The sequence below is a fragment of the Calliphora vicina genome, chromosome 2, assembly GCF_958450345.1.
Source record: "Calliphora vicina chromosome 2, idCalVici1.1, whole genome shotgun sequence".
NCBI classification, from domain to species: domain Eukaryota; kingdom Metazoa; phylum Arthropoda; class Insecta; order Diptera; family Calliphoridae; genus Calliphora; species Calliphora vicina.
This window is the reverse complement of record NC_088781.1, coordinates 63,202,516-63,213,938: the sequence shown is the minus strand read 5'-3', so window position 1 is coordinate 63,213,938 and position 11,423 is coordinate 63,202,516. Positions and strand designations below refer to the sequence as shown.

At 30.2% G+C, this 11,423-nt stretch overlaps 1 protein-coding gene across 2 annotated transcripts in view; it reads right to left on the bottom strand.

Moving 5' to 3' along the window:
- Positions 1–11,423, bottom strand: part of ine (inebriated) — a 39,854-nt gene continuing 28,431 nt past the window's right edge. For both annotated transcript variants that reach the window (XM_065499410.1, XM_065499411.1), the window contains 9 exons: positions 10,437–10,571; positions 4,116–4,245; positions 3,961–4,053; positions 3,769–3,901; positions 3,227–3,703; positions 3,015–3,155; positions 893–1,093; positions 647–823; positions 1–577 (listed from right to left, as the gene is read on the bottom strand). In XM_065499410.1, the coding sequence (XP_065355482.1) occupies positions 260–577; positions 647–823; positions 893–1,093; positions 3,015–3,155; positions 3,227–3,703; positions 3,769–3,901; positions 3,961–4,053; positions 4,116–4,245; positions 10,437–10,571 (1,805 nt within the window). In that variant the 3' untranslated portion in view covers positions 1–259. The remainder of the gene's footprint in view (positions 578–646; positions 824–892; positions 1,094–3,014; positions 3,156–3,226; positions 3,704–3,768; positions 3,902–3,960; positions 4,054–4,115; positions 4,246–10,436; positions 10,572–11,423) is intronic.

Below are 11,423 nucleotides of genomic sequence, written 5' to 3'. Positions count from 1 at the left end.
TTTTAAGCTTGCGAAAATTTTTATTTTCATACGATTCATCAAGTCTTTGGTTAATACTAAATAGTTTTTATCTACAATTGCAAGACATACATACATTACAATTAAACTAAAAAACTAATAAACGCAATTTGTAAATAACAATTTTTGCACAACAAAAACAGAAAAAATAAACAAAAAATAATTTTCAAATATTCATCCTAAAAGTATACTACAATATATGCAATAAAATTAAAAGCCTAAAATTATACGGCGTAATTAATCATCTAGTCGATGTAGTAGGTTGTCCATCAACGGTAGTATTATTCACTGAAGTCGAAGGTTTCTCATAGACATGTTCCTGTCTCGATAGCGCAGATTCTTGTTGGTGCAAATGCATCGGGTTGTAACCGGCTTTATGTCCCATATTCATGGGAAATGTGGGCTGTGGATGGTTATGTATGGGTGTAGTAGCTTTATAAACACCGGCCAATTCTTGTGATAACATATACTGTTCTTGTTCCGGATAATCATGCTCACAATGATGTTCTCCACAGATTTTGCATTCATAAATATTTGGACGTAAAGCTATTTGAAAGCGCTAGGGCAAGGAAATATATTTTATAAAACAAATATACTTTTATAATTTTTTAATTTATTAACAACTTACTTCTGCCAAACTGCTACCTTGAGCTTTCCACAGATTGATTATAGCATAATATGGTATACAAACAAGAGAGAAAGAGGCAAACATCCAGCCAATACCATAGGCCCAATCTGGATAGGTATAGTTGCCATTGTGATAGGTGGGCTCTTTGTAATTAATTAAACTTAATATCCAAATTGCCTAGATACAAATAAACAATATGTTAAAAGGTTGTAAACATTTTCTTTGCTTAAATTGTTGTTAACTTACAAATAATAAACAGGGTCCAAACAAAATCCAACATGATTTCAAATATAATGACGGTGCCTTGCCTGTCATTTGTTTAACATTTTTCGATAATCTTCCGGTACCGTAGAACCAAGCAATCGCAATCATTTGACAAAATGCTAAAAACATAATCGTCACAGAGGCAGCATAATGATCCATTAGTTGAAAGAAGTATATACCACCCTAAAAAAGAAAAAAACAAACAAATTGGTTAAGTAATATTGAAAAAGATTAATTTTAAGTTATACAATGAACATTTAAATAAGTGGATGTTCCAAAAATCGTTTTTATACAATAGATTGATACAGTATGATTAAATTGTGTTGCACAAAAGGATTTATAACTTCAGCAGTGCAAAAAACCTCTTGTTTTACATGGCGGAATCCAACAGTATCATTCGATCGCGAAATTGAGGGAGTCTCTATCAATGTCGTTCAAAGCACATACTTCTAAATACTCTCTGGTTTAACACGTCTCGAGGATTAGACATCTCTGAAGGAACTATTGTGTTAACATGATGTTGTATTCCCTGACCCGTAAGAACATTCTTATTCTTATGAAGATGGTGGAAGGCAGCTTGTGGTTGAATATTTCTTCACGAAGGTGACCACACTGGATCAGCATAACTGACCACTGAACGACCAATCGTAGAAACTACGACTACGTTGGTGATAACTGCTCGTGGTGTGAAGAAATTGTGGTTTCAGAGTTGTTGTTGCCGGATTGACAGCCTTGGACGATAATATTATGTGCAATATGCACCAAGGTTAGTCCTATTAGATAGTAATCCTGACAAAAAAAATCGGTCTAGAACTCTCTGAGTTAGAGGGGGTAAAAATTTGACATTTTGGCCAAACAAGTGTTTTTTCTCATCCATGTAACTTATTACCAATTTTTCTTAACAAAATGTGTCCGAAATAGTTTAGATAACTATTTCTTCAATCTTTCGAAAGAGAAATTAAAAAAAAATAAAAAATGTTTGAGTTTTTTTTTCCAACAACAGAAACTTTTTTGTTCTCAAAAGAAAGCTTAATTATTTTCCTTGAAGAGGTTGGATATATATGGGATAATATTGTGTACGTATATTTTGAGATATGGCAAAACCAGTTTGGAATAGTTTTATGATTTAAGGGTTAGAACGAATCATTCCAAAATTGAAGTCGTCTTTATAAATATATCCTTAATCTGAAGTAACGAATTAAAATCTTGTGGATTCTGTACAAACCTCTTTTAACAGAAGTGGACTCAACAAACGGTTTGCGAAAACTGAGTGGGATCACGAACCGTGAACTGATCTGGAATCACGTGAGTTAATTGACAGTGTCTGAGACCTTCGATACGACCCTAGCGAAAACCATACTGTTGAAGAGGTGCTTCTTTGTACACGAGTTAGTGTCTTGCAGACTGGCGAGAGATACACCACAATATTCTCGCGATTTACCAACAGAATCAATGTTACCATTATCCAGCTCCTTAGTGACAGTTTAAAAACTTTGTAAAATTCTCTACGTTAATTTTCACTTGGAAGTATATTCAAACTACGGGTATTTGACGTGCAAAGAAAAATTATTATACAAAGGTCATAATCATAAATCCTCCGAAACAAAGCCAGTTTGACGGGACTCTCACGGGATCGGCTACTGATTCTAAATGTCGTGCTTACAGGGCACAGTCTTTTTCTGCATGACCTTTCGTATCTATGGAGGATGAATTCGTTTATTCGATATGTGAACCAAGTGAGCTTATAACCTCAATTAAGCTTTTTTTGGTTCTTGGACACAAATTCCCTGATAAAAAGTTAGGGTGCTTCTTTTGGTACACGTCAAATTGTGGCTCATATCAGACCAAAACTCGCGATTGTTATGTCTATAGATTTAGCCTAGTTTCACATTATTTGATGACGGCATGGCAGATTGTTGGGTATTTAACCACAGGCGGAAAGTATAATAGAACTTAATCTTATTTGCTACCCACCTGCCAGAAATGTACAAATTTCTCAACTCAAATTTGTACATTTGTTTAATTTTCTTTAAAATATTTCCACTTTTAAAGTTGAATTTTTTATATTTATATGTAAAGTGCTGTTCCATTAATTTCCACTAACCTGTATTAAATTTGGCAGTCCGAATAAAAACGATATGACACAAACTATTAAAACTACAATCTCGTGATAACCTAAATGTTTTTTAATCCAATTTGGGAAACCATCCTGTATCGAAGTGACCACAACTTCAACAATGGCAAACTGCAAACAATATAAAAAAATATCATTCAATATGTATGTGAAAAATATAGAAGATGTAACATCCAACTCACCTGTGAATTTAAACCCAAACACAACAACATAAAGAAAAACATTACGGCCCACAATTGAGCATAGGGCATCTTGGCCATAGCCTGAGGATACACAACAAATATTAGGCCCGGACCATCGCTGATAACATCTTTGACATTTGTATTCTGTTCCAGAGCCAAGTTGCCCAAGGTGGCAAAGGCAAAAACACCAACCAGTAAACTTGTCAGAATATTCACCACACTTACAGCCACCGTGTCGCGTAAAATATTATTATTGTATTTGTTGTAGCTGGCAAAGGAAATCATTGAACCGAAAGAGATGCCCAAAGAATTGAAATTTTGTGAGGCAGCATTAATCCAGACGTTGGCGTTTTTCAATTCAGACCAATTTGGCCTAAAGAAATAACGCAAACCATCATCAGCACCCTCCAAAGTAACAGCACGCCCCATTAGAATAATAATCAAAATGAAAGGGAAAGTGGCAGTAAAATAACGGACCTAGAAATTTAAAAGAGAGGGAAATTAATTACTTTAAAACTTTTTTAATTTAAATTTGAAAATACCTTTGCTGATGATTTAATGGACTTCCAGGTGGCAAAATAAACCATTAACCAGGCACATATCAAACAAGCAAACAATTCCCAACGCATATCACCAGGAAACTCTATACCGGGACTAATCTGCAGCACTTTGTTTCTGTTTTAAAGATTTCACAATAATCAAAAGTTCTAAAAGATTTATAATCGTACACTTACTGGAAAAATTCTTCGGAAGGTGTTTTCGATGTGGCCGGTGCTGTGGCATTGCCTGCCAAACGTTGTGGCACCCAACAATCTGGAGTATTCCATCTAAAAATTAAATGAATTTTAAGTAATATTTCTATAGTTTGGTTGCAGTTATTTCTTGTTACCGATTATTACAATCTATCCAGGGTTGATCTGTTTTAAAGGCTGTAAAGAAGTAGTATATCGAATAGCCAATTATGACACTGTAGTAGGTGGACATTAAAAATGACACAACGACACTTGCCAAGCCAGCACCTAGAAAATAATGAAATATTCATAAATAAATTTCTAGAGAAATATTGTGTTTCTTCCTAATAAGCACAAAACATTGAAATTTAATAAAGGCCTTATTCATAATCAATTTTAATACCCTTCACCTTCGTGAGAAGTGTATATATAAGTTTGTCATTCCGTTTGTAATTTCTACATTTTTCATTTCCGACCCTATAAAGTATATATATTCTGGATCCTTATAGATAGCGGAGTCGATTAAGCCATGTCCGTCTGTCTGTATGTCTGTCTGTTGAAATCAACTTTCTGAAGCCCCAAAATAACTTACACGATTCATCATCATCATTCATCATCATCAATATCTCCGGAATTTTCCCGGCTCGGTTGCTATTTAAAATCGAGAAAATCGGTCCACAAATGGCTGAGATATAAGGAAAAAAAACCAGGACAACCTCGATTTTTGACCTATATCTGGATTACTAAGTCATTAATATAGTCAATATGAATATCTAATGATAGATATTTCAAAGACCATAGTAAGTTGGACCTACAATGGGTCAAGATCGGAAAAAATATTTGTTAACCCGATTTTTTCGATTTTAATGAAAAAACGTATTTTTAATAACTTTTTTAAATTTCATTAAAATCGGAGATGGTAAATCCGACTGCTGTCCCCTTTAACATGGATCATCCCTTCTGTTTTTTAATTTTCAAATTCGTATGTTCAAACAAAACGGCAGTAAAATATTAAAAGTATTTTTATAATGGTTTTTAATGTTTATCAAATGTGTTTCAATATTTTCTAATTGTATTTAAGAAATTTCCAATTATATTTCAGAATTTTCTAATTGAATTTCAGAGTATTAAAATTATATTTCAGAAACTTCCATTTGTATTTCAGAATTTTCTAATTGCATTTCAGAAATTTCAAATAGTATTTCTGAATTTTCCTATTGTATTTTAGAAATTTCCATTTGTATTTCGGAAAATTCTAATAGCAATACAAATGGCAACTTCTGAAATACAATTAGAAATTTCTGAAATACAAATGTTAACTTCTGAAATACAAATGGAAATTTCTGAATTACATTAGGAAAATTCTGAAATATAATTGGAAATTTCTAAAAATTCATTTGGAAATTTCGGAAATATACATAATTAGAAATTGAATTGAAATTTTCTGAAATATAATTAGAAACTTCTTAAATAAAATTGGAAATGGTGTAGAAAAGACTCTAAAACATTACTCAAATAAATCACACATACGAGTGTGGTTTTTGTTTTTACATAGTTTTTTATGACTAATACATTCACACCACTTAGGTTTTTGACAACTGAGTTAGGTCTTTGACATCAGAGATTTCGATCTATGTGTATTTATCTATGATTTTTTATTGTATTTTATTTATTTTATATCAATACAAAGAAGCCATTTTATAAATCTCAAACGTTGTAATCATAGAGAAACAATAGCGGACACTAGAAAAAATCTCAATCCAAAATTTTACTCAAAATAATCACACATACGAGTGTTGTTTTTGTTTTCACATACTTTTATTTTCTAATACATTCTCACCACTTAGGTTTTTGACAACTGAGTTAGGTCTTTGACAGGAGAGTTTCCGCTCTATATATATTTCTCTATGGTTATAATTTATTGTAATTATTTTTGAATTTTCATGTTTATTTCAAAGAATATATTTTTTTTATTGAATACTGTTTATTTAAGAATTTTTTAAAAAAGTTCATAGGTTTGAATCCAAGTTTACTAGGTTATATTTGTAATTTGTTTAGTACAGTTTAAGGTTATTCTAAAAAGATTTTTCGTGGACAATGTTTTTTTTTCATTAATACCATTATTCATACCGAAATTCTTCCTACACTTTTTACAAATGTATTTCTTTCCTAATTAAAATTTGTAATGCTTTTAAAATCTAACAAATAACCTACATAAATAAATAAGTTCACAATTACAAATTACACTAACTGCTGAAAAAAGCATAAATACAAATTGACTTCAAAAAAGTCTAGACATAATCGTCATATTTTATAAAAAAAAGTTCCACCATTTAAAAATTATAGACGCTATAATTCTCTGTTATAAAAATTTATTGCAACCATAATTAGTATGATTTTTATAGACATAGTGACAAATATGCAGATGTACTCAAATGTATGAACTGATTTGATTGTGTATAAAACTAATAAAAAATTATTTGTCTAATTAAAAAAACAGAACTAATAAATATTTATTAGTTATATCATTTTATATATATAGTACGTAAATCTGTAAATACACATGAGAAAAAATCAAAATTTGTTTAATTCATTTGTGCTTATTTTTAAATACGTGACAATTTTATTATATATCACAAAGTCCTTTTCTGAAAATGTGTTTGCCTTTTTAAAGTCCACAGATTGAGAAAAACAATATTGAAACAAATGTTGTTTTGTTCCTTTTATACTCTCTACCACCAAAAGTTGTGAATGAGGTTATGTTTGTCAATCCGTGTGTAACATTAAGATATATTCATCTGAGACACAACAAAGTATATATAATATAGAAAGGTCGTATCTCGTTTTTTTTTTTCAAAATCGAGTTTTTTTACATATTCTGATAGACAAAATTCAAATAGACCTTAAAAAATTCAGTTTCATATGTTGACGAATAACAGATTTACAGTAATTATAAAAAATCCCTAACTCATTTAAAAAATCGTTTGAAAGAAAACCCCCTAACTCATTTAAAGTGGAATGCATATTTTTTGGTTTATATTAAAACAAACAACTAAAAATATTTGTTGATATATTACAAATTTTTAGTTGTTTTTTTTCAATTTCACTTTCTGATATTATTGAGTTTTTTCCTTCTCCTGTAAAGTAACTAAAAGTTGAGATACGACCTTTCTATATTAAGCCATCGATATGTATATCTTTGATCCTTATAAAATTCTAAGTCGATATTCCGTTTGTGCGTTGTACAAAACTCTCAAAATATACATCCGAAGTTAATCAAAATTACACAAAAAATTTTATAATTTTCCTTGGCAGTTTAGTATTGAAAATCAGCAAAAAGTTCACATTTTTCATCATATATTTATTTATTTTTATAATGTTAAGAATCGGTCCATGGTTTCTCCTAGCTCCCGCACAAATTTTTCCCGAAAATTTCTCTATGGTACACAAATGCCAATATAATAGGCCATACAAAATTCAGCAAAAATAAGTTTTGTGTAATAAGAAATCACAAGACCATTAAGTTTCATTTCGGAAAGCCACTTAAATACTCATAAATCTCATTTAAATATCTAATAGGGTTTTCACTAGGGTATTCAGTTACTGTTCGAATAATTCAAAATTGACGATTTTCAAATAACAAATAAACCGATTAATTTGTGTCGATTAACCGAAATTTATTTTTTTGCACTTCATGTAGAAATATAGTTTTAAACACACAAATTTTATTTCTTAACTCTTAAACATTCCCTTCTAGCAATTGTTCTCTGGAGTATAGTATGAAAACTGACACTAAGTAATTTGGAAATGACCCCTTTTTCTAGAATGTTCTATAATGAACTTTGTCCTAATGAGTCGGAGGACGATATGGTATTAGACGAAACTGAAGACATTACTGAAACGTGTCTTTTATTACAACTTAAAGAAACTATTAAAGTATTCAAAATCTAAAAAATCCAAAAACGACTGCCATTGTATGATGGAGAATTTTATATGCTTAGCAAAAACTAAAAAAAAAATAACTGAGAAATTGGTTATTCTTTATCATGCCTTACTTTCGATTTCTACAACATCTACAATCAGTGAAATAGTTTTTTCAAATCAAGTTTTATTAAAAAAATATAATCGTTGGAAAATATATCATTTAAATTTTATTATTTTTTAAAAAGATTATTTCAGAAGATCTCCCTAAAATCCTAAAAAAACTCACATGTTTATTTATTGTTTTATTGAAATGTTATGTTTTGTTTGGTTTTGTTCTTTTTATTAACAAAATGCTATACAAAATTCTTGTTTTTCTTTTCAATTTAAAATTAAAATGGAAATTATTCGGTTAATCGAATCGAATTTTATTAGTGGTGACACTAAAATAATCGAACGAAATGAGATAGGAACATTTTTTAAAGATGTAGATAGATGTTGGCACTCAGACCTGTCTAATTCTTATGGGAAGATGTTAAGATCTTGGCAAATTGATGGTAGATGTGCGCTAGTGTAAAAACCCTATTAGGCCCTAATTATTACATTTTGCCGTTATAGTTAAAGTTAACTTTAAGGGTACCTTTTTCTATTGCTTAAAGTTACCTTTAACTATAAAGGCAAGTTATAATAATGGACCTTAATCAGATTAAATAATCCTCATCTATATAAAAATCTTTATACCGAATTTTATGAAGATTTGCCCAAAATTGGTCATAGCTCCCATTTATTGACCACATCTAGGGCTCCTAATTTCCCGGACGTTTTCCTTTCCCGGTAGGAAATTAAAAAAATATTTTCATTCCTGGGAATTCTCAGGAATTATTTAATACTAAATTAAACCAAAACCTATTAAATTTTTTTTGGAATAAATTGTCTTATAGTAGTTAGATTTGCCTCTCTTGGCACAAATACCACATTATTGTTCTTTTACCACTCAAGACCTTTCTTACCATAGTGACAGGATGCCATAAGGCCAAAAATAAGTGGACAGATTAAAGAGTCTTATGAATGGAAGCATACTTTTTTGCAAACATTTCTTGATGTAAATGTCGGTATTTATAGAACCCTTTGTAACAAATGTTTGGCTTCTTTTGCCGCAACTGTATATTGCTTGCCATGCTAAAAAAAATTCTCTCCTTTTGGGTTCTAAACTTTTCTACAACATTCCCTTGAGCATCAGTAATATAAAAATTGTTTGTATACAATTTGACTTCAATTTCCGTGCTCTGTCTTTGGTCTTTAAATTTTTAGCAGAGTTCCTGTCAGGAACTTTTTGAACCTTGTATGTTTTTATACCCTTCACCTTCGTGAGAAGGGTATATATAAGTTTGTCATTCCGTTTGTAATTTCTACATTTTTCATTTCCGACCCTGTAAAGTATATATATTCTGGATCCTTAAAGATAGCGGAGTCGATTAAGCCATGTCCGTCAGTCTGTCTGTCTGTCCGTCTGTTGAAATCAATTTTTTGAAGACCCCAGATATCTTCGGGATCCAAATCTACAATAATTCTGTCAGACATTTCGAGAAGTTTGCTATTTAAAATCAGCAAAATCGGTCCATAAATAACGGAGATATGAGCAAAAATCCGGGACAACCTCGATTTTTGACCTATTTTTGATCTATATATGGAGTACTAAGTCATTAATATAGACAATATGGATATCCAATGATAGATATTCCAAAGTCCATTGCAACGATGTAGATAAGGCTATAGTAAGTTGGACCTAAAATGGGTCAAAATCGGGAAAAATATTTTTTAACCCGAATTTTTTTTTGAAATTGTTTTTTTGTCATAATTTTTTTGTCATCTATTTGAAATACTTAGAATTGTTAATATTGCATAATATTGAAAATAAGGTGTGTACAACAATCATTTAAATATGTTGTTGGTTCTTATTAATGAATAATTAAATTTGTTTTAATAAATTAATTGTTCATTTGTTTTCAAATCCCTTAGATGTCATTAAAATCTAACGCCTACATGCATATTTGTACATACCGACATATGTATATAGTTATTGTTACTTAAAAAATATTTATTTGTTTCCTGGTTGATTGTAAATATATGTATTTGAATTTGTTTTATTTTATTATGACCATTTTACAAATAAATACTTCAGCAGCCACATTTTCCGCTTTGTTACAATTTACTAATTAGCATACGGTTGAAAAAATTGTACAACACACTTCTCTACTGCTATAAATCAAATGCATTAGAGAGTGAAATTATTTTGTATTTCATACATAAATTCAAATAAGAATAAGTATTAGACTATACATAACTATACCAGATAATTAGATCATGGTAACATGAAGCTTCGATAATTGTAGATCTTTTATTTTAAATTGAAATACTAAGAGCTTAAAATTAAAATCACTTTTAGGGTAAAATCTTTATTCAAAGCTGTGTTTGTATGTTAAAAGTTTAGAAAATTACAATTTAGTATAAATTGATTATCAAACATTTTTGGAATTCTGTTTAAAATTAGTACTTACCCTTAAATAATGGACACAATTGTCCTAAAGCACCTATGGGTCCTCTGCCTGTGTATTGGCCAATTGATAATTCCATAAATAACAACGGTATACTGCAGACAATCAATATAATACAATACGGAACCAAGAAAACACCTGAAAATTAAAATAATATTGTTATAATTCTATAACCAGGAAAATTTGTAGAATTTGTTCTAAAATCACAAACCCACTTAAGATTCTTCATCCATAGAACTAGTGATATCGTAACTACTTCTAGAACCCGCCCTGAGAAACAATATTGTGTTTCTTAAGAAATTCTATAGTGTTTTATAACACAATCTAGTTCTGAAAAAACTTCATGAAGCCACTAGAAAAATCGTTTAATTTTGTTTTGGAAAAATTGCCAAAAATGTTGAATTGGGGACAAGTGCAATATAAAATTTTCTTGTTTAATAACGATGAATAATAAAAATGGAGGATATCGAGAGACTATTTTCAATAAATATCAACTCAAAGAAGAGTGTTAAATTCGTCTGTGCCGAATCTTATATACCCATAAATATGTAGTTTTGGCCTTCTATGGGGACTTGAATCAGTTATGGTTCGAACTGTATAGAATTCGATAGAGTGATTAATTTCTTAAAACTTTAAATGACTTATGTCGAAATTTATGCTAATATCATTATATATTAATTATTTATTGACAATAAAATATTTTTCTGATATATGGGTTATATGTGGGGTAGGGTGAATTAGGGAACGATCCTCACAAAAGTTGGTAGATATAAAACATGTTTATCACGATATTAATTATTATAAGACAATTGTGAATGATCAAACAATTTTCTGAAGGGGCCCTAGTATGGAGACTATATACAAAATTGGAAAATTGTATGAGGATTTTGATGTGTTACAAACGGAATGACAAAATAACAACTACACCTCTTCCAGTTGAAATTGAGAAAATCCAAATTTATATTGATAAAAAACAAACTGATATTCAGA